The sequence below is a fragment of the Cebus imitator genome, unplaced genomic scaffold (assembly GCF_001604975.1).
Source record: "Cebus imitator isolate Cc_AM_T3 unplaced genomic scaffold, Cebus_imitator-1.0 Scaffold62, whole genome shotgun sequence".
NCBI lineage: Eukaryota > Metazoa > Chordata > Mammalia > Primates > Cebidae > Cebus > Cebus imitator.
Window position 1 is genome coordinate 2,741,337 of NW_016107377.1, and position 24,927 is coordinate 2,766,263.

At 36.1% G+C, this 24,927-nt stretch overlaps 1 protein-coding gene across 2 annotated transcripts in view; it reads right to left on the reverse strand.

The window, feature by feature from the left end:
• The window catches only part of RABGAP1L (RAB GTPase activating protein 1 like), a 741,733-nt gene that overhangs the window by 651,453 nt on the left and 65,353 nt on the right, over window positions 1-24,927 (reverse strand). For both annotated transcript variants that reach the window (XM_017529899.2, XM_017529900.2), the window contains exons 2-5: window positions 14,443-14,622; window positions 12,575-12,767; window positions 5,736-5,946; window positions 1,176-1,350 (exon numbers count right to left, since the gene is read on the reverse strand). In XM_017529899.2, the coding sequence (XP_017385388.1) occupies window positions 1,176-1,350; window positions 5,736-5,946; window positions 12,575-12,767; window positions 14,443-14,580 (717 nt within the window). In that variant the 5' untranslated portion in view covers window positions 14,581-14,622. The remainder of the gene's footprint in view (window positions 1-1,175; window positions 1,351-5,735; window positions 5,947-12,574; window positions 12,768-14,442; window positions 14,623-24,927) is intronic.

The following is a 24,927-nucleotide window of genomic DNA, read 5'->3' on the forward strand; positions in this document are numbered from 1 at the left end:
AGAAGTCAGTAAACACATAGATATATAAGTGCTGGGATAAAATAGATAAAGCCCTAAAAAAAAAAAAAAAAAAAAAAAAAAAAAAAACCACAAAACTTGAACTTCTTTCATAAGGCATGGGTTCTGACAGAGAATTTCTACAATTACAATCTAAATTATATGTGTCTGTGCATGTTCAGTTTAGTGTAAAACAAACTGATGACCAGGGCACAAGAACTGACATACCCATCAGGCTTTATATCAAACTCACAGAAATCTACATTTCCATGAATTTCCATTTTGTGGCCAGAAATAAACTCAAAACTTCTGTTAATAGAATGATTTATTCATGTTTCATGATAGAGACTGAATAACTATTGCTTTCAACATTTTCTGCTGATAATTTATTTTTTCACAAGCAAACATACCTGAGACATTTCCATCCATGCCCATTATGAATGCCTTTGAAATGGTTACAAATACTAAGTGTCTAACAGTGCAACATTTTAAAATTGGAAATAATTCAATAGATATAGAAAAGAAGATTTTCCTATGTATTTAACAGCATGTAATCTATATCACTTCTCCTAACAATTATCTATCAATTAATAATTGCTATAAAGAACTTACTAGCATTTTCAAAAGACTACAAGTTGTTATACCTGTTCTATGTGAGCATTTATTTTTAATTAAGCCAGTTCTCTGGAGTAAAATATAGCCTCTGAGTGAGAAAGCACAAAACAAATAATCACCAGTGAAAACCACAGAGATCAATAAAGTAAGCTTAATGCAATATCTAAATGAAAGCAATATGCAACTATCAAGCCCATCAGAGAAGACGTATTGTTATAGGCACTTCTTTAAATCACATGGACCAACCTACTAGGGCAAACTAATAAGAGGGATGCAAAAATAGTCTCCCTTCTGAGCATAAGCAATTTACTACCTTGGTATGGTGGAAGGATAGCTCATCCATTTCTGTTTTTCTATGACACTTGCTAAGCTGTGAGAGTGCCCTACCTAAGCAGATATAGCAGACTTAGCTTTCCATATTCAGTTCTATGTCATTACAAATATTAATTTTGTCTTTAGAAACACACTCCAAATTTATGTATTTATATGACAGTGAAATTAGAGCTCAAAAATATTACCCTAATTCACCTCTACAGCAAATTGCTACACTATATTATACTTACTGCCTCTTTAATTTCACAGGAGAAAACATGGATCTGAAATTCTTCTGAACCATGGGAACTCTCTGTAAATCCAAAGCAATCGCTCTCTGTTGTTCCATCATGTCCACGTGCACAGAATAACACCTTATAGATTGGAAAAGATGCTATCTCCACGTTGCTGGATTGGTCTATGATTCTGTAGAACAGTAATCAAAAGTTAGATAAAATATTAACTATCAAAGAAGAAAGACATATTTCCAGTTTGGTTTTTTAAAAAAGAACAAAGACAAATATTTTTACTATGACAATATAAGATATATAACCATAACTATCTTTTGATTTTTGAGACAGAGTTTCGCTCTTTCCCCTGGGCTGAAGTGAAGTAGCCCAATCTTGACTCACTGCAACCTCCACCTCTGAGTTCAAGTGATTCTCCTGCTTCAGCCTCCAGAACACCTGGGATTACAGGTACCTGCCATCACACCCGGCTAATTTTTATATTTTTAGTAGAGACACGGTTTTGCCATGTTGGCCAGGCTCATCTCAAACTCCTGACCTCAGGTGATCTATCCACCTCAGCCTCCCAAAGTGCTAGGATTATAAGCATGAGCCACTGAGCCCAGCCAAACATAACTATCTTAAAATCACAAAAATAAACTGGAATTAACGATGCAAGAGAGAACAAATTATCTTCATATTCATAACACACACACACACATATAAATTATCATCTTCTGACAATTTCTTCATTCCTGTGTTTCCTATGATCTAACTCATTTACTCCAAAGCTAATTATACATGCCTGGTAACATCTGTATCACCCATCCCTAAAGTCTAGTCTTTTTCTGTTATGGCAAAAGGAATGCCAGTATAGAATACTACAGACTATCCCTGGAGAGTCCACTTTTATTCAGAGCAGCACCTATTAGTTTATCTAAGCCCCAATTTATTGTTCAACTGAGGCTCTTTGTACCACAGAAAAGGTCAGGTGGTTCCAAAGATGAATTCAACAATGGAATATAAAAGCTGAAAGGAGTCTGTGGGATTTAAAGGCAAATAATTCTCTGACTTTCCCTACACAAATCCTTACTCCTGGCTGGGCGCAGTGGCTCACATGTGTAATCCCAGCACTTTGTGAGGCTGAGGTGGGTGGATAACTTGAGGTCAGGAGTTCGAGACCAGCCTGACTAACATGGAGAAACCCCATCTCTACTAATAATACAAAAATTAGCCGGGCATGGTGAGAGGGCACCTGTATTTCCAATTATTCGGGAGGCCGAGGCATGAGAATCACTTGAACCCAGGAGGCAGATGTTTCAGAGAACGTGTCACTGTACTCAAACCTGGGCGACAGAGTGAAACTGTGTCTCAAAAACAAAACAAAACGAAAAACCAAATTCTAAGTCCTGGATTGATCTAAACATTCAACACCCCTTCAAGATCTCAAATTCAGAAACTGAGGGGTAAGGGGACAATCCCAGGAATAATGAGCAAGTCAAAACACTAAATCTCTGTCAAGTTGTGTTTGGCAAATTGAAGCTAAACAGACAACATAGAAGACATTTTGAAAACAATTTTTCTTTGAAAAGACATTTTGACATTTTTAGAAGATAACATATAAATAATATACATGCAAAACCCTTTCCTGAAAAACTCAAAGCATTTTTACCACAACACTCTAAATTTATATTGCTTTTATTTTGGTACTCAGAACTTAGCTAAAGTTTTCCCACATTCTAAACTTTAGCGAATGAGGCAAATCATTAAGTGTTTTAGAAAGATTAAAGCAACTTACAGGGAATATTCCAGGTTCAAGACAAATTCAACCTCATTTCCTTGACCTGGTCTGCTTATTTGTTCATTCAGCAAATATTTGCTAAAATCTTGCAATGAATCACTTAACTTCCCTAGCCACTGAAGCTATAGCAGGGAAAAATACAAAGAACCTGTTCTCACAAGCTTATAATCTAGTGAGGAAGATATCCAATAAACTAATAAGCAAATAAATATAACATAATATCAATTCAAAGAAAAGTGCTATGAAGAAAAAAAAAAGGCCCAGTATGAAGAAGAGAGTTACATGATGTAACCAAGGAAAACTTCTTATGATAAAATGTTTACTGAGATGAAACTGAAGAGAAACAGAAAAAAACATTGGAAAATCAGGCAAAGATTACTTAGGGAGTATAAAGATAATAGCCAAGGTCCTGAGGTGGGAATTGTGACTGATAAGTCCTATGAGAATGAATAAAGGGCTAGTTATGATTGGAATACAGTGATTGATGAGAGAGAAAGGGAGAGGACAGTGGTACTAATAATGCAAGAAAACAGATTATCTTCGTATTCTTGCATATCTTACACAAACACACACACACACACAAACATACAATTCTGCATCTTCTTTTGATGAATGAAGAGAGAGAAGGGAGGAGGGAGACAGAAGGACAGAGACAGAGAGAAAGAGAGAGACAGACAGATAAGGGAATCCTCTTGAATGAGATTAGTATCCTTATAAAAGAAACCCAGGGCTGGGCGTGGTGGCTCACGTCTGTAATCCCAGCACTTTGGGAGGCTGAGGCGGGCAGATCACCTGAGGTCAGGAGTTCAAGACCTGCCTTACCAACATGGAGAAACCCCTTCTCTTCTAAAAATACAAAATTAGCCAGGCGTGGTGGTACATGCCTGTAATCCCAGCTACTCAGGAGGCTGAGGCAGGAGAATTGCTTGAACCCAGGAGGCAGAAGTTGCAGTAAGCTAAGATTGTGCCATTGCACTCCACTCTGGGCAACAAGAGTGAAACTCTGTCTCCAAAAAAAAAAAAAGAAAGAAAGAAAGAAACCCCAGAGAGCTCTTACATTCTCTTCCACCATGTAAGAATACATGAACCAGGAAGCAGGCCCTCACCGGACACCAAATATGCTGGAGCTTTGATCTAGGAACTCCCAACCACTAGAACTATGAAAAATAATTCTGTGTTGTATGTCAGACACCAGTCTATGGCAGTTTGTTATAGCAGCCCAAACAGACTAAGAAGAAAGGAAGGAAGGAAGAAGAGGGGAAGAACAAGTTGGAGCAGTAGGTCAACAGTGTCTATCATAAGGATTTCAAATATAACCGCAAGTGTGGCTCAGGCGAAGGCTGAATGTGGGAGAGTAACATTATCTGACTTTTTTTTTTTTTTAATTAAGATGGAGTCTCTGCCACCCAGGCTGGAGTGCAGTGGCATGATCTTGGCTTACTACAACCTTCGCCTCCCAGGTTTGAGTGAGTCTCCTGCCTCAGCCTCCCAAGTAGCTGAGATTACAGGCATGCACCACCATGCCTTGCTAATTTTTGTATTATTTTGGCCAAGCTGGTCTTGAACTCCTGATCTCAAGTGATCCACCTGCCTCAGGCTCACGAAGTGCTGGGATTACAGGCATGAGCCACCGCACCCAGCCCTGACTTAAATTTAAAGAAACTAAAAGTTCAGATGACATAATGTATTATTTCTAATTAAGCATAAGAGAAAAAAGTCATTTTGCTTCTTTACAGTCTAATGTAAATAACTTAAAATCTATGATTCACTCCAGTTTCTTTGAACCACTATTACTTGACAAGCTGAAGGCAGATATTTATGCTCATTCAGGACAGAGAAATACACATTACAACTATTTTTATAGTTTTATTTCTATTTATAATATTCTAAGCATAATTGTTGATATGGGTTTGGATCTGTGGCCCCACCCAAATCTCATATCAAATTGTAATCTCCAATGTTGGACGTGGGGCCTGGTGAGAGGTGATTGGATCATAGGGGCAGTTTCTTATAAATGGTTTAGCACCATGTTCTCACTCATAGGTGGGTGTTGAACAATGAGAACATATGGACACAGGGAGGGGAGCATCATACACTGGGGTCTGTCGGTGGGGAAATAGGGAAGGGACAGTGCGGGGTGGGGAGTTGGGGAGAGATAGCATTCGGAGAAATGCCAGATATAGGTGATGGGAAGGAAGGCAGCAAATCACACTGCCATGTGTGTACCTATGCAACAATCTTGCATGTTCTTCACATGTACCCCAAAACCTAAAATGCAATAAAAAAATAAAAATAAAAATAAAAATAAAAGGTTTAGTACCATCCCCTTGGTGCTGTTCTCATGATAGTTCCATGAGACCTGGTTGTTTAAAAGTGTGTGGCACCTCCCCATTCTCTTGCTCCTGCTCCTGCTCCTGCCATGTAAGATGATTCTGCTTCCCCTTGCCTTCTGCCAAGGCTGTAAGTTCCTGAGGCCTCCTCAGAAGCTGAGAAGATGGCCAGCATCATGCTTCCTATATAGCCTGCAGAACCAAGAGCCAATTAAACCTCTTCTCTTTATAAATTATCCAATCTTAGGTATTTACTGCAGTGCGAGAATAAACTAATACAACTGTTCAAATGTTCCTTTCAAACACTGAACAGTCTAAACCTAAACATGTTTACTTTGCATGTCGACAGTGTGAGTTCACAGTAAGTCCTACACGTGATGATGCTATAACATCCTCGCCACCACCCAACAGACTTACTTAATACATGACTAAAGAAAAAAACTTAGAACTTACCTCACAGAACCTTCCGGTACATTTGGCACATACAGGGTAACAGGAAAGGGATGCTGATTGGAAGATTTCATGGTTGCCATTGCCCGTAAAGCCTCTACTTCATTACGTGGGGAAGAAACCTTCATACATCCTAAGTAGGACAGTTTATTAAATAAAACACTGTCTTCTTCAGGTAGTCCACCTGGAGAAGATGATCTGGGTATAGAAATTTCTGAAGAAACAAAAAAGAAATACTCAAAAGTCAATGCAAAACTCCACCATCATTATAATCTAGCCAATGCCCACAAAGAAATGAAATATTTCAAACAAAATATAGGTCTCTCTGTATTTTCATTTCTTTTATATTTTAAATTTTTAGGATTTAAAATTTAGGATTCTAGGATTTTAAAATCCTAAACCTTATGTCAGAGTTCCAGAGCCAGCTATTTCGTACTCTCAAATCTCTCAAAATATTATCTTACTTAGCTACAATTCTTCAGATGAGAGAAAAAAATTAAGCTTTATATTTAAAAAAATCAAAAATATAGAGTACAAGTATGTGAAAGAAAATAGAACCTCTGGTCTCCAAACTCACTATGCCAGAGCAAAAGATAAGCCTGGGAACTGAGTCACACAATACTGCCTTTCTTTTGTTCCCAAACAGAGAGCTGTGTCGCAGGCCTGTGTCATGGCCTCATCCATACACCAGGGCACATATCTCCCCAGATGGCTTCCCTCACAGATTACTCACAAGGAGATTCCTTGTGAGCTTGTAAGTCCCTAAATCTTTTCAGATATGTAGCCTCCCATAAACTAGCTCTACAACTTGAGTTCTGTCAAATCTCATCCTGACAATGTCAATTAAAAGCTTATCTTCAGAGACACAGGAGACAAGATCAGAAATCATCCCTTCCCCTACACTAAGATGAACGCATAACTGACTTTTTCCTCTACTCCCTCTTTTCACATGTAAAATGTAGATTTATTAGGATAGTCGAAGCCTCACAAGAATGTAACTACTTGCCTCACTGCCTACCTTTCCCTCTTTCACTTGTGCTTGCACTTTCCCCTTTAAACACTGAAGTTCTCAAAACCCCTCTAGAAAAGCACAGGTCACAGTTGCTACTGTGGCTTATGTTTTTCCCAGGCACATACTAAACCCTTGACTAAATAAACCTCTATCGATTGAGACCTGCCACTTTTGGGTTAACAAGTGATATAGAACAATAAGGAGAAAAAACTATGCTTAAGATAGTGTGAATTAGGCCAAAAATAATGAGGATTAAATAAAAGCAAATCAGTTAAGTTTCTCTTGGCTGTAAAGATCCATCATTGCACCACATTTATTAAGCAGCCTAACTTCTTAAGCAAAAAAAAAAAGCAATGTTAAAACGTTACATCTTATACCAACAACAAGCGTCAAGCTCCTTATCTCCCTCATTCCTGGTTTGCTGGCTTCTATGAACTATGTAAGTGTTCCAATGGAATATTTTTCCTCAAAATAATTATTTTCAATGAATGAATCTATGACTGCTTCACCCAATTCCAACCTCATCATAATGAATTTCTTTTAAAAAAAACTGTTCATTTTATTCTAAAATAAATACAGGCAGCAAAGGTCCAATTGTGGTTAGAGAGCATCCATCTGCATGTATAAGGTGGTGTAACATTCTCCCTTCATGTCCCCACCTAAAATCCACATTCTGCTTATCTCAAATGCTTCCCTTCTGTTACCCACATTCATGCTGCACAAAATTAAGCATACATGTATCACTTGAACTAGGTCCTTGCAGCATTTTCAGACTATTACCTGGATTCCTCTTGTAGGACAGGATTTTAATAAATAATTCACAAAAGCCATTTCAAATTCCCCCACTCCAGCTCCTTAATATTATACTAAAATATGAAACTTCACCACTAACTTTTTTGTTAAGGAATTAAAGCCATTCAAAATGAACTACTTCATCTACATGTTCTTCAACCACTGAAACATGTTTTTCTCCTTTTTTCAGTCAGTTCAATAGAATGTACTTCAAAAGGGATAAATAAAAAACTACAAATGCATTTTAATATGTTTAAATTATTTTGTATTATATACATATATATTATTACATATTTTTCTTAATGTAACAAGCATTTATGCAGCAACAATAAGAATGATGAGCCTGAGTGATTTGGTAGTTCAAGTGGCCTAACATATGTATAATTAGAGTCTTAAGAAAAGAAAAAAGGCCGGGCACAGTGGCTCACGCCTGTAATCCCAGCACTTTGGGAGGCCGAGGTGGGCAGATCACGAGGTCAAGTGATTGAGACCATCCTGGTCAACACGGTGAAACCTCGTCTCTACTAAAAATACAAAAAAATTAGCCGGGCGTGGTGGCACACACCTGTGGTCCCAGCTACTTGGGAGGCTGAGGCAGAAGAATCACTTGAACCCAGGAGGCGGAGGTTGCAGTGAGCCAAGGTTGCAGTGAGCCGAGATTGCGCCACTGCATTCCAGCCTGGTGACAGAGCAAGACTCCGTCTCAAAAAAATAATAATAATATATATAAGATGAGTGGGAACTAAGGAGAACCAATAAAAATAATATAAATAAAAAAGAGAAAAGAGGAAGCCAAACAGAAGTTGTTTGAAGAGGTATTTCACAAATCTGTGTAACCCAAGATTCATGACTCTATTAGACCCCAAATATAAAACAGTATAGAAATTGATTCAAAAATAACAAATGAAAAAATTGGCAGATAAGGCCTATACAGTGACTATTATAAATATGATCAAAGATTTAAAGAAAAACATCTAACAAAATAAGAAGAAAAATGAAAGACATAAAAAAGAACCAAAAGAAATTCTAAAGCTGAAAAAATATAAGATCTGAAGCAAAATATGCCCTAGGTAGATATAACAGCAGTTTCTAAATTGCAGAAGAAAAGAGGAATATTAAAGGAAGTTCCTTGGGCTACAGAAAAATGATACAGAGAAAACTGAAGAGCACCAGTAGGAGAAAAGACCTATTCCTTAGATTTATAATTTCTTCAAAATATAACAGACTATTTACCCCTTCCACACTCTTCGTGGATGCCTTTCTCTTCTCCTTTCATTCTCTTTTCTCTACCTAAATAAAATGAACTTTCTGGGGGAAAAAAAAAAAAAAAAACCACAGGCTATTTAAAGTTAAAAAAAAAACAAAACCCTACAGTATTTTGCAGAATTTGCAACATATACATTAGCAAAATGAATGACAGCAGAAGCATAAAGTCCAGAAGGTAACAAAAGATTCTTACAATGTACATGAAGTATTATGATATTATTAGAAGGTACATCTGCTAAAGACTTGGGTTATAACCTCCAGAGCAATTACTAAAATAATAAAACAAAATTACATAACTAATGTGCCAATAATGGAGATAAAACAGAACATTAAAAAGTAACCTAGAAGAAGGAAGAAAAGGGAAAAAAAAAAAAAAAAAAAAAAAAAAAAAAAAAAAAAAAAAAAACCAGAAGAGACAAAGAGAAAACAAACAGCAAGAGAGTAAGTATATTTAGATCCAAACATATTAAAAATTACATCAAAGGAAATGGTCAGCTTTTTCTGCAAAGGCTCATATGGTAAATATTTTAGGTTTTGTGGGCCAAGAGACAAAATCTACAATATTGTGCAAGTATTTATACAAGTGAGAAAACAACCTTCCACAGATTTTTTACAAAATTTAAAACTTAGCAACGGATACTGAAATTTGAATTTCATGTAAGCTTCATGTGTCACAATATTATTCTCCTTTTGACATGTTTCAATCATTTAAAAATGTAAAAATCATTTCTACTTTGCAAGCCACACCATAAACAAGTAGGAGTGGAATTTGGCCCACAGATAGTAGTTTGCTTACCCTATCTAAACCCAACTAAAAGACTGAGATTGTCAAACTGGATTTTAAAAAGCTATCTACAAGAAACACACTTTAAAGACAAAAGAAGGTGAAAAGTTTTTTTTTTTTTTAAAGGAAAAAAATATATATACCACGCAAACACTAATTATAAGAAACGAAGGTGGCTATATTAATAAAAGAAAAACTAGACTTCAGAACAAGGAATTTTAAAAAGAGAAAAAGATATTTCACAATGCTAAAGTGATCAATTCATTAGGAAAACACAACAATTCTAAGTTACAATGCCCTTAATAGCAAAACTTCGAAACAGCTGAAGCAAAAACTAGAAGAACTCAAGATGATTGAACTGGGCCAGTCAAGTTGAAGTGATAAGTCTGTTATAATTTATCCCTTCTACAAATTATACCTGAAAACTCTTGACAGAATTTAAAAAGCAACTACCTGAGGACTTTCTTTCTTTCTTTTTTTATTGAGATGGGGTCTCGCTACGTTACACAGGCTGGTCTCGAACTCCTGAGCTCGAGCGATCCGCCCACCTAGGCTTCCCAAAGCCCTGGGATTACAGACATGAGCCATCACACCTCGCCTCTTCTAAAAAGGTAAACAGGAACAGCTAGATTGGAGAGGAAAGTAAAAACCTGAACCTCTGTTACAGTGCTGTGTTTTCCATTTTTCTCATCATCACCTCCCAGCTTTGACTTAAGGGTGGCCTGAGTTACAGAACTGTGCAATGAGCAACAAAACAAAGAAATCCAGTATTTCTGGCCAAATAGCAGAAAAAGAGGTCCCTGCAAACTAGAGAGTATTTGGGAAATCATGACTTGTTTCTGTTTTGTTTTCTCACCCGGTTCTACCACAGGCTAGCCCCAATTACAGAAATGCCTACAATGGTGGTGGTGGCAGTGATACTGTAACCATCTACAATCTGGAAGAAAAGAAATGTGTCTCAAAGGCTAAAATACCAAAGTAAAGAGGCTCCTATGGTCCAAAAATCAAAAAGAAAATCTCTACCATTTTTCCTCTCTTTTCTGTCACTACTTTGTCCAAAAGTTGGCTCCAGACATGCGATTCTGCACAGCACAAAGCGGCAAAAACTCTAAAAAAGAAAACTGTCTTTCTACTCAGAGGAAGAAGGAAAATGGGCCCAAGGAAGCCAGAGAGTGTGAGGAAATCTTAGAGGGGAGAGAGCTGAAGAAGATAATCCCCTAATTCTGTGTGTGAACTAATAAACTGTGTATGCATGTAGAACATGTGCTTCTGAAGAAGCACAGAAAGGTTTTAAGAATTGAAATGACTTTGAAACCAGAAACCAAGACAGATATTACAGTCTGAACACAACCAGATAGAATGTCTGCTTAAACACACACACACACACACACACACACACACACACACTCAACATTCTTCAGAGGATTTTAATAAGAAATAGTCGCAAAACATAAGATTCAAAAAATCTGGGGAGCAAGCCAATTACTCAACAAACAAAAAAACATAAAAGGGTGACCTATTCTTAAGTGAAAAAATAATCCACAGACCTATCCCAAGATGTCCTAGTTGCTGGAATCATCAACTGCTTTAAAACTGGTATAATAATACTCTATAAAATAAATGTGAATACACCTGTAATGAATAAAAATATCAAAACTATCGTGGAAGGTGCTGTGATTATGTTCCCCACACAAATGTATCATAGTTCTATTGTGTAGCAGTTTGGCTGTACCTATAACTCACCCTGTACCAAGGTTCAGAAATGAATCACAAGTTCCCTAAGCCAATTAGGATAATCCCATCCCCTCTGTCAGAGTGACTTATTTAGAGGTTTGAATGTAACCCAGGCCTACAGCTATCAGTTCATGTTATTTCCCTCACCACTAGAAAATGGTTCCGTTAGTCCAATCAGAGTGAAACTCGGAACTTTTATTCAATCAGTAAAAGAGGCCAGATCCAGGTACACTGGCTCACACTGGTAATCCCAACACTTTGGGATGCTGAGGTGGACGAATTGCTTGAAGCCAGGAGTTCAAGACCAGCCTGGCTGGGTAACATGGCAAAACCCCAACACTGCAAAAAAAAAAAAATTAGCTGGGCATGGTGGCACATGCCTGCCATCCCAGCTACTCAGGAGGCTGAATGGTAGGAAGATTGCTTAAGCCCTGAAGTTTAAGGCTGCAATGAGCCGTGATTACACCACTGCACTTCAGCCTGGATAACAAAATGAGACCCTGTCACCAAAAAATTTAAAAAAAAAAAAATCAATAAAAGAATGAAGACTTTCTCCTTGACACCAGGCATAAACAGGTCACCTACCCATACCTACTACCAGTTTCTGCTGGTAGCTACTTTGGAACCAGCTAAGGAAGAAGGTAATATAGAGAAGATCAGAGCTGAGTAGTTTACCAAAAGAACACCATCAGAGCCTAGATCAAACTATACCTGTGGTGTTTAAGCCAGTTCAAGCTGGGAGTTGGTTTATTTATTTATTTTTGCACCCAAAAGCATCTTGACTTATAAGATACTATTCAAAGTACAAATCCTAATTATTCATAGATGTATTTATTATTTAATACACTGTTGGAATTGATATAGCTTACTTAGAATTTTTATCAAATGTAACTTTAAATAAGTGTAGTGAGACTGAGTAAAAAGGCACATGATATGAAAGACTATGTCCATTACACTATTCTGTGATGCCTAGGTATTTGCTCATTCGTTCAGTAAGTACCTGTTGAGGATCTGCCATGCATGAAGTACTGGGGGTAAAATGAGGATACAGACATAGTCCTTGTTCCCAAAGAACATTAAGACCTGATTTTATAGGCAGAGATACAGGCAGAAACTAAGAACACCAAAGTGGAAACTCTCAATGAGAACTCAAAGCTTGAAAACAGCTAATAGTTTTTTCTGATTTTCACCTTAAAATTTTCACTATTACTTTATCCTAATTCTTTAATGGTTTCTAAGAATTCAATACAGTACCTGTGTTAGATGGATCCAAAATTAACTGAAGAGATGGCTTATTGGTTTGGCTGACTGGAATATCTCCAAACGAATGATCTGAAATCTCACTGGAACTTTGACAGTCAACAAGAAGACTGTTTTGCCTTTTCTCAGAATCTCTCAAAATCTCTTCCATGGCTTTTTCCAATTGTTCATCACCATTAGAAACTATCTACAGACAGAGCAAGACAATTCTGTTTTAATTCTATTACAGTTCTGAAGCTAAATTTTATGAAAATATTTCATTTCTAAAAGAAAACAATCTAAATATTTAAATATGGTTACTAAATACTAAGAAGTCGTACAGTTATACCTAATTTCACATATATAATACATTATAAAACTAAATTAGAGGATGATTATTAGTTTCACAAATGGATTCTTTATAAAACACTTAAGGCAGTTTCCAACTACATTTTATATAAGATCCTATTTACAGAGATGTATTTATCTTTTTTCCCCTTTCTTTTTTGAGACAGTCTCACTCTGTCACCCAGGCTGGAGTGCAGTGGCACAATCTCAGCTCACTGCAACCTTCACCTCCTGGGTTCAAGCGATTCTCGTGTCTCAGTCTCTTGAGTAGCTGGGACTACAGGCGTGCACTACCACACCCAGCTAATTTTTGTATTTTTTGTAGAGACAGGGTTTCACCATGTTGGCCAGGCTAGTCTTGAACTCTTACCTCAAGCAATCCACCCACCTTGGCCTCCCAAATTGCTAGGATAACAGGCATGAGCCATCATGCCTAGCCCTTCTTTTTCCTTTTTAGGAACACATCCTAAAAATCAGATAACCTTACATTTATATGTCTAAAGGGAAAAATAGATAAATTTAAATAGACAGGCTCTATTATAAAAACATCATTTAAAAGGTCACATTTCTTATCATAGCATAACCATATTCTGATTTCTTTACAAATTGTTTGCTAGCTCCCAAGATGAGTATTGCTAATTTCCTTACACTTAAGTTGACTCATAAGTTTTTCAAAGGCAAATGAGACACAAAGCCTAAGCAAATAAATGATGTCTTAAACACAAGAATGCTAAAATACAGGTATCTAAAAATAAAGCCATTAATGATTTAAATAAAATTACAAAACAATATATTCTCAACATAAGCATTTAGTAATCTCATTTTTAGAATATATTTTATTAGACTGATATACACTTGTGATCCCATAGTTAATACTAAATAAAAGTCATAAATAATTCATAGCACTTTTAACTAATTCTCCTATTGCTGTTTCCAGAGGACAGTTATACCATTTTGAAGCCTATGCAACTGAGTTGGCTTGCTTCCTTTCCTTTGACTTTGAAAGTGCAATACAAAAGTGAAAAAGAAAAGGGATCATATCTAAACAAAAATTCAAATGCTAAAAATATAAGATGTATGCTTTAAAAACATTTAGACAAGTTAACTTAAATCACACAACAGAACATTATCAGCTGATTTAAAATGTAAAAATCACAAAGAAAAAGTCTCTCAAATGAAAGCAAAACATTTAATTAACTTCTAAAACCCAGCAGTAAGAGAAACAAAAACATCCAGATAAAGTAATGTAAAACTTAACTATTTTGTCTAATTCACCAATTACTCTTTCCCTTCCTTTTCCTCTTTCATTCTTCCCCCTAAAATTCCAAATTAAAAGGTAAATAACCAAAAGCAAGAACTTTTTAAAATACACAAACCAAATAATTAGGCTCTGGATAAATCAAACACTGATTTTATTCTGAAAGTCAGCACTTGAGAAAAACCTTCGGATTTTACACATCTGAGGTATGTTTCAAATAGTTTTTTTTTTTTTTCACATTAAAAATTGTACCATATGTAGAAAAGAAAAAAAATACCTTCAGTTGAGGTTTTTCTTCATGTTTTGTAGAATTATCGCCTGCATATTGAGGAACCAAAACAAATTCTTCACTGTTCATTGTAGCCACAGAATCAGATGATCCACTAACCTTCTGTAGTGAAGCTCTGACCTCCATTTCAGTTCTTTAAACTTCTCTTCCCACATCCACCTGGAAAAACTAATGGGATTAAAAAAAAAAAAAAAAGTACTGATTGAAAACATGAAGCTTTAAAAGTGGTTCATGTGAAGAAGAATCCTGCTGGCTAGATAATTATCTCAAAATTAGGGAGGCTACTTTCTTGGACTGAGTCACTTAATGGAAATGTACTCTCTCTTTATCCTAAGTTTCCAGACTAATAGAGCCATATTGTTAGCTAAATACTTACACAAACCAGTCCATACCTCAACCAAACAGATTCATCACTGTTTACTTGACACACTCTCTCTCATTTCTCTTAGAAATACTATTTTCTTTTTAATAGAGGAAATAATTAAATGATACTAGAAATACCTACAAATCCATGCACAGACACAAAACCATATTCACTGAGACTGCTTTATTAATTAAATCTAAATGCTTAAAAAAAAAAACAACTTATCTCCTCAAGACCGAATATTGTACCTGCAAATATTTTTTCTAAGTAACTAAAGTTGACTAATACAGAATTCAACATCCTAAGACATATAGCTTCTCTTTCCTGACACATTATTACTTATTAACACCAAAAAGAAAAAGACAAAAAGCTTCTATATTGCATTCACGTAGCAAATAATGCTTCAGTAATCAAACACAGTGTAATTCTGTTTTCTGGACAGATCTCTACAGCATAGAAACAATACTCACTATCATATCCAGAAGTTCATGTACTCAGATACTAAGTTTAAGTGAAGACCTATTATGTAACAGACACAACTCAGCCCTGAGGTTACATAAGTAAACAAGGCAGACAAGTAGCCTGCACTTCTGGGGCTTATATACTAGTAAAGAAACAAACAAGAAAGTGACAAATGGTGATTCCAAGTCACTCTAAAGGCTGTGCAGAAAATAAACACATTAATGTGACAAATAGTATCTGTGGGAAGCATAGGGACAAATTAAGGTGGTAGGAAAAAAACTCTCTGAGAGGAAAATATCTGAGCCTAAATCTGAAAGGCAAAAAAAGAACCCTATTATTACACAACCTGCTCAGTGACCAAATGAGTAATGTGATAGAGGGGCAGAACATGCAGGCTGGGGCTAAAGAACACAGGACCTTGTAAACCATAGTAAGTCTACTGATCCATGCCTAAAATCCTCCCAGAAATGTTATTTTTCTAATTAGGTTAAGCCTTTTTCATTATAGCCTACAAATATAGCTGCAATATTTCATTTTGCCATTAGGTGACACTAACACCATTACTCTTGGCAATAAAAAGACTTGATTCCAGCTTCAGGTTACATGTGTATCTTTTAAAAAGTTAAGTACTTTCCAACTTTATTAAAAAATCAAAATTTTCAAGACTATCAAAATAAATTACAGAGATACTCTTGAACCCGTGCAATTAGCTAGCCATCATTTATTTTTGTTATGCATGTTAATACCCTTTTTAAAACCTTTCAAGCAACATTCATCTGTCCTCTGAAGGTTTTTTCTCACTTTGTATATCATGTTTCTAAAACTGCAGAATTTGTTACAAGCCAGGTCTTTACTCTTCCAAAAGGCACTACTAATCCTTAACTGGCAACATACCACATATTCCAGATGTCTTTCTTTGGTCAGTCCTTCAAGCCCTTCTCAGGTTGCTGCTCCTCTACCTGGTTTCTAAATGCTGGAAATTCCGAGTTCAGATCCTGACCCCTTTTCCCTTGTCATATATTCACTCTAAGTAATATCTCTCATTGTCATGGACTAAAATACCATCTACAGGTCTCCCAAATTTCTATTCCAACTCAAATGTCTTCTTTAAATTCCTGCCCTGAAATCCAGCTCTCTACTTGATTTTTCCATGTGGAAGTCTTATCAGTATCTTAAATGAAATGTGACCAAAATGGAATTCCTCCTGTCTCCTCCAAACTTGTTTCCAGTCCCAATTTAGTGTTTCAGTAAATACCACCACCATATTCTACAAAGTTACTTGAACAAGAAACTTGGATATCATCCTTGATTCATCTCCACTTCTTCACACCTCACATCAGCAAGTCCTACCAGCCCCACTTCCAAGATAAGCCTCACATCTATTCATTTTTCTGTCTACTACTACTGCTACTACTGTACTACGAACAATGCTCTTATTTACAATAAAAGCCTCCTAACCCATCTTCTATTTCCAGTCTTCTTCCCTCAGTCTATGTCATTGTTCACAAAGCTGCCAAAGAAGCTTTTTGGAAAATAAGTTAGATTACATGAAAACTCAAGACCAAAAACCTCTTCACTAAAATTTAAATAAAATTTAAAATGCTTCCCAATACTTACAAGGCCCAATACACCCTTGCCCCAACCATTTTCTCATTATAATTCATTAATCGCAGCAAGTTCCAAGACAAGCAAAAACCAAGAATAATCATTGCCAGCACATCTGACTTGAAAGAAAGATTAAAAGTGATTCTTCAGTCGGAAAATTAAATAGGTCAAAAATGTGGATCTATGTAATAAAAGGAAGAGTAACAATGTATTGGATGATTATATCACATGGATAAAAAACATGACAGCAATGGCAAAAAAAAAAAAAAAAAAAAAAAAAAAAAAAAAAAAAAAAAAAAAAAAAAAAAAAAAAAAAAAAAAGGAAAGGGGAGAGAGAGAGAAGAACTGTAAATACCCTGTTATAAGGTAACTCCAATATTTGTACATGGGTTATATGCAGTATAAAATTATTTGAAAATTGATTTTTTTTACTCCTTTATTTTTAATTTTTGTGGCTACATGTGTATATATTAATATGTGAGACTTTTTTTTTTTTTAAGACGGAGTCTCACTCTGTTGCCAGGCTGGAGTGCAGTGGCACAATCTCGGCTCAGTGCAACCTTCACCTCCTGGGTTCAAGCAATTCTCATGCCTCAGCCTCCTCAGCAGCTGGAACTACAGGCACACACCACCATGCTCAGCAAATTTTTGTACTTTTAGTAGTGACAGGGTTTTCACCATGTTTGTCAGGATGGTCTCCTGACCTTATAATCCGCCCACCTCGGCCTCCCAAAGTGCTGTGATTACAGGCATGAGCCACCGCACCCGGCTGTGAGACACTTTTATACAGGCACGAAATACATAATAATCACGTCAGGGTAAACGGAGTATCTATCATCTCAAGCAATTATCCTCTGTGTTACAAAAAATTCAACTATACTCTTAGTTATTTTTAAATGTCCAATTAAATTAATTTTGACTACATTCACCCTGTTGTGCTAGCAGATACCAGGTTTTATTCATTCCTTCTCATTATTTCTTCATACCTATTAACCATCCTCATGTCCTCTACCCATCCCATCCTCCCTCTACCCTTCTCAGCTCTGGTAATCATTATTCTATCTATCTACATTAATTCAATCATTCTAATTTTTTAGCAACCAGAAATAAGTGAGAACATATGAACTCTGTCTTTCTGTGCCTGGCTTATTTCACTTAACATAATGACATCTGCTTTCATCCATGTACCCGCAAAATGACAAGATTTCCTTCTTCTTTATGGCTGAATAGTACTCCATTGCATATGTATACCACATTTTCTTTATCTATTCATTTGTTGATGGACACTTAGTTCCTTCCGAATCCTGGCTGCTATGGGTAATGTTAAAATAAACATGGGAGTGCAGATATCTCTTCTTTGAAATATTAAAACATCACTTGTTTTAATATCCAAATCCTAACTAGCAGTAGGATTGTTGAATCATATGAAAGTTCAATTTTTAGATTTCTAAGGAACATCCAAACTGTTCTCCATAGTGGCTGTACTAATTTATATTCCTACCAACAGTGTACCAGGGTTTCCTTTTCTCAACATCCTTGCCAGCATTTATTAATGCCTCACTTTTGAATAAAAGCCATTTCACCTGGGTTGAGATGGTATCTCCTTATAGTTTTGATTTGCATTTCTCTGATGATTAGTGTTGCTAAGCACTTTTTAACATGCCTGTGTGCCATTTGTATGTATTCTTTTGAGAAAAGTCTATTCAAATCTATTGTTCATTTTTAAATTACAGTTTTATTTTATTTTATTTTATTTTATTTTATTTTATGAGACAGAGTTTCACTCTCGTCACCCAGGCTGGAGTGCAGTGGCAAGATCTTGGCTCACTGCAACCTCTACCTCCCATATTAAAGTGATTCTCCTGCCTCAGCCTCCTGAGTAGCTGGAATTACAGACATGCGCCACCACGCCCAGCTAATTTTTGTATTTTTAGTAGAGACGAGGTTTCACTGTGTTGGCCAGGCTGGTCTCAAATTCCTGACCTCAGATGATCCTCCCAAAGTGCTGGGGATTACCACTGTACCTGGTCTAAATTAGATTTTTAATCAGATTAAACTTTTTCCTACAGAGTTCTTTGAGCTCCTTATACATTCTGGTTACCAATCCCTTGTCAGATGGGTAATTCGCAAATATATTTTCCCATTTGGTGACAAATTTCCCATTTGTCTTTTCACTTTGTTGATTGTTTTCTTTGCTATGCTTTTTTAACTTGATGTAATACCATTTGTCCATGTTTGCTTTTTTTGCTCATGTTTTTAGGGTATCACTCAAGAAATCTTTGCCCAGTCCAACGTCCTAGGGAGTTTCCTCAATAATTTCTCTTAGTAGCTTCAAAGTTTGAGGTCTCATATTTGAGTCTTCACTGTATTTTAATTTCATTTTTGTATATGATGAGATACAGGGGTCCAGTTTCAACCTTCTGTATATGGATATCCATTTTTCTCAGCACCATTTATTGAACAGATTGTCCTTTCCCCAGTATATGTTCTCAGCAGCTCAGTCAAAACTGAGTTCACCGTAGAGGTACAGATTTATTTCTGGGTTCCCTATTCTGTACCACTGACTATGTGTCTGTGGTCAGTATTGTTTTTTGCTCTTTTGGTTACTATAGCTATGTTGCATAATTTAAAAGTAATGTGAATGCTGCAGTTTTTTAGAATAGTTTTGGCTATTCTGGGTCTTTTGTGGTTTCATATAAATTTTAGGACTGTTTTTTCTATTTATGTGAAGAATATCATTGGTATTTGATATGGACTACAATTAATCTGTAGATTACTTTGGGTAGTATGAGCATTTTAATAATATTGATTCTTCCAATTCAAGAACATGGAATATCTTTCCAATTTTGTGTCCTCTCCGATTTCTTTTATCAATGTTTCATGGTTTTCATTGTGGAGATCTTTCACTTCTTTGGTTTATTCCTAGGTATTTTATCTTACTTGCAGCTACTATAAATGGGATTACTTCCTTGGTTTTGATTTCATATTTTTCACTGTTGGCATATAGATGCTACTGATTTTTATATGTTGATTTTATATCCTCCAACTTTAATAAATCTGTTTATCAGTTCTAATAATTTTTTGGTGGAGTCTCTGGGTTTTTCCAAATATAAGACCATATCCATCTGCAAATAAGGATAATCCGACATTTTCCATTCCAATTTAGATGCCCTTTATTGCTTTCTCTTGTCTGGTTGCTCTGACTAGGATTTCCAGTATATGCTGCAAACAAAAGCAGTGAAAGTATGCATCTTTGTTGTGTTCTCAATCTCAGAGAAAAGGCTTTGGGTTTTCCTCCTTCAGCATGATATTAGCTATGGGTCTGTCATATATGGCTTTTATTACATTGAAGTATGTTTCTCCCTTACCCTGTTTTTTAAGCGTTTTTATCATAAAGGGATGAATGTTTTCAAGTGCTTTTTTATTATCAACTGAAATCATCATATGGTTTTTGCCCTTCATTCTATTTATATGATATATATCACACCAATTGATATGTGTCTGCTGAACCATACTTGCATCCCTGGGATAAATCCTGCTGATCATAAAGAATTTGATCTTTTAAATGTGCTCCTGTGTTTGGCTTGCTAACATTTGGTTGAGGATTTTTGCATCAATATTCACCAGAAATATTAGCCTACAGTTGTTAGTTTTTGATGTGTCTTTGGTTTGGGTACGAGGGTAATACTCGCCTTTGAGAATGAATTTAGAAGTATTCCCTTCTCCTCTATTTTTCAGAATAGTTTGAATAGATTTTTTTTTTTTTTTTTTTTGAGACAGGGTCTCACTCTGTTGCCCAGGCTGGAGTGCTGTGGCATGATCTCAGTTCACTGCAACTTCCAACTCCCAAGCGATTCCCCTGCCTCAGCCTCCAGAGTAGCTGGGATTACAGGCATGCACCACCACACCCGGTTAATTTTTGTACTTTTAATAAAGACAGGGTTTCACCATATTGACCAGGCTGGTCTTGAACTCCTGACCTCAGGTGATCCACCTGCCTCATCCTCCCAAAGTACTGGGATTACAGGCATGAGCCACCATGCCCTCCTGGAATAGTTTGAATATATTCAATTCGTTCTCTAAATGTTTGGGAAAATTCATCCGTGAAGCTATCAGGTCCCAGGCTTTTTTTCACTAGGACACTTTTTATTAATGCTTCAATCTCATTACTTGTTATTGATCTGTTCAGGTTTTGGATTTCTTCATGGTTCAATCTTTATAGATTGTATGTGTCTAGGAATTTAGCCATTTCTTCTAGGTTTACCAATTTATTGGCACATAGTTGCTCATAGTAACCACTAATGATCCTTTGAATTTCTGCAATAGCAACTGTAATGCCTCCTTTTTCATCTCTGATTTCATTTATTTGGATCTCTCTTTTTCTCGTAGTCTGGCTACAGGTTTGTCAATTTTGATTAACTTTTCAAACAACCAGCCTTTAGCTTTGCTGATCTATTATATTGTTTTCTTCATGTCAAATTCATTTATTTCTGTAGGAGATCGGTCAGAGTGATAGAAGAAACTATAGGGAAAGGAACAGGCCTTCTGAAAGGTCAGAAGGCTCTGCATAGCTTCAGGGGAGAGTAAGCTGAAGGCAGCTATTCTCTGACCTTGAGGCAGAGGGCAAGATGTAGGTACAAGGAAGTGTAAGGGAATTTATCATAAACAGGCTTGTTTACTTATGTTGACCAAGAACCAACCTTTGATCATCCCCCTTGCGGTGTGTGAGGTTCCCTGAAGGAGGAACAATAAATGTTAATTACTCGAAGCCTGCGTTTGCTCCAGGCTTTTGGCATTGTGTTCTACACTGAATAAAATCAAGCAGCTCCAGCTTATCCAGGCTGCTGCACCTTGGCCACAAGAGCTCGGCAATCCCCTAGGTGCTCTTACACTGCATACCTGTGTCTGAGTATTCCTTTCATCCATCGCTCAGCCAGGGTCTAGGGGACAGACCTGGCATATTTCTGCCCTGATCTTCATTATTTCTTCTACTAATATTAGGTTTGGTTTGGTCTTGCTTTTCTAGTTCTTTAAGATGCATTGATAGATTGCTTACTTGAAGTTTTTCTTCTTTTCTAATGTAGGCAGTTACAGTTATAAATTTCCCTCTTAGTACTTTTAGCTGTATCCTGTAAGTTTTGGTATCTTGTGTTTCCATTATCATTTGTTTCAATAAATTTTTCAATTTCCTCCTTAATTTCTTCATTGACACACTGGTCATTCAGGAGCATGTTATTTAATTTCCATGTGTTTGTATAGTTTCTAAAATTTCTCGTTACTGATTTCTATTTTTGCACCAACATAATGGTTTCATTCTGTTGTAGTCAGAGACAATGCTTGATATTATTTCATATTTTTTTTTTTATGTTTTAAAACTTGTTTTGTGAAAGAACATATTGTCTGTCCTTGAGAATAATCCATGCGCTGAGGAAAAAAATGTTTTCTTCAGCCATTGGATGAAATGTTCTATAAACATCTTTGAGGTCCATTTGGTCTATAAGGTACATTAAGTCTGATTATTCTTTGCTGATTTTCTGACCGGAAGATCTGTTCAATGCTAAGAATGACGTGTTGAAGTTTCCAGCTATTTTTGTATTTGGGTCTATCCCACTCTTTAGCTCTAATAATATCTGCTTTATATACATCTAGGTTCTCCAGGGTTAGGTGCATATATATGCATAATCATTATATCCTCTTGCTGAATTGACCTTTTAGTTATTACTGTACATAGTAATCTTCTTTGTCTCTTCTAACGGTTTTTGTCTTAAAATCTAATTTGTCTGATAGAAGTAAAGCTATTCCTGCTCCTTTTTGGTTTCCATTGGCATGGAATATCTTTTTCCATCCTTTTATTTTCAGTCTATGTGTGTCTCTACAGGTAAAGCGTGTTTCATGTAGGCAACATTCAGCCACTACTCTATGTCTTTTCATTGGAGAGTTTAGTTCATTTACATTCACTGTTATTGCTGATAAGTAAGGACTTACTCCTGCAACTTTGTTACTTGTTTTCTGGTTGTTTTGTGGTATTTGCTTCCTTCTTGCCTTTCTCTCATCCTTCTAGTCAAGGTGATTTTCTATGATGGTATTATTTAATTTCTTGCTTTTAATTTTTTGTATACTTATTGTATATTTTTAGATTTGAGGTTACTAGGAGGCTTGCAAATACTATCTTGTAACCCATTATTTTAAGGTGATAACAACATGTTACATAAGCAAGCAGAAAACAAATAAAAACCCTAACTTCATCCCTGCTTAACCTTTTCTTGTTTCTATTTATATCTTTTTGGATTATCTATGTCTTGAAAAGTTGTTGTAGTTATTTTTTTATTGATTCATCATTTAGTCTTTCTACAAAGGACAAGAGTATTTTACACACCACAGTTGCTGTTATCACACTCTGTGTCTTTCCGTGGACTTACTGTTACCAGTGAGTTTTGTACCTTCATATACTTTCTTATTGCTCATTAACGTCTTTTTCTTTAGCATTTCTTGTAGGACAGGTCTGGTGTTCATGAAATCTCTCTTTTCCTTGTCTGAGAAAGTCTTCATTTCTTCTTCATATTTAAAGGATATTTTCAGCAAATATACTATTCTAGGGTAAAAGTTTTTTCCTTTGGCACTTTAAACATGTCCTGCCACTCTATTCTGGCATATAAGGTTTCAAGTGAAAAGTCTGCTGCCAGACATATTGGAGCTCCACTATACGTTATTTGTTTCTTCTCTCTTGCTGCTTTTAGGATCCTTGCTTTATCCTTGACCTTTGGATAAATCTGAAAATCAGAATATAAAATCTGACAAAAGATTTTTTTGTTTCTTCAGGTGCAAAAAATAATGGAAAATATAGGCATAAACATTTTCATTTTCAGGGCATTTTAAAGGTATATGAAAATAAGGAACAGAAATTTATCAGCATTATAGAAAATCTGATATATATGTGTGTTTTGTTTCTTCTATCCATCCCCTTCTGAACTCAAAGGAGCTCAAGAAATATTTAGATTAAATTAAATCACTTAAAGACAAACTTCTCCCCTACACCTACAGCAATTCTACCAAGTTAAATAGCTTATAATTCTTACTCTAATGCCACATCATTTTTGCTAAATGAGCAATAATGATATCTAAATTTACACCTCTCTTGGATAATTAAAACTACAATTTTCACATACACAAGAAACAGTACAACAATATTCAGCAATGTCTAACTGAAAGCTATTTTATTCCCAAAATAACTGAACATATTCTAAAGTATGCAATCATAGTGCACGTGATCTAATTTCCTTCAGTGCCAAATGTGGTTAGCCTCCTTCTTGCTTTTAGATCACATGTTTGTGCCTACTCATTTTAAAGTGGCTCCTGAGCTAAAATAGAAACCTAAAAATATAAGGGTGAGTCAAAATTGGATAGGCTGGGAAGACTATTAGGCATGAGAATTAGAATGACTGTATGAGATCCATTACAAAAATAGAAAGGGAACTATTCTCAACATACATTTTAAAAAATGGACAAAACTTTATAGAACAATATTTGCCAACCAAAATTCTTCTGCTCTTCAAAAAACTGAAACAATCCAGGAAAAATATACCATTACTTTTGTTTGCTAAGTAGTCTATCCACTATTCTAGTTCCCAGGCAAGAGCCAAACCAATATGTATGCATGTACACAAGTATGTCTCTAGCCCTGAAAAGGGGACAAAAGAACTTTATCAATTCACATTACTTCAGTGGACACCTATTTTGATCTGTCCAACAATAATTTGCAAATGTCTTATCTGAAAATAAGCCTTCTCTCTACTTAAACCACATAGCTTTTATAAAAACGTCAACCCCCGGCTGGGTGTGGTGGCTCACGCCTGTAATCCCAGCACTTTGGGAAGCCAAGGCAGGCAGATCACAAGGTCAGGAGATCAAGACCATCCTGGCGAACATAGTAAAACCCCATCTCTACTAAAAATACAAAAAAATTAACCAGGCATGGTGGCATGTGCCTGTAATCCCAGTTACTCGTATGGCTGAGGTAGGAGAATCACTTGAACCTGGCAGGC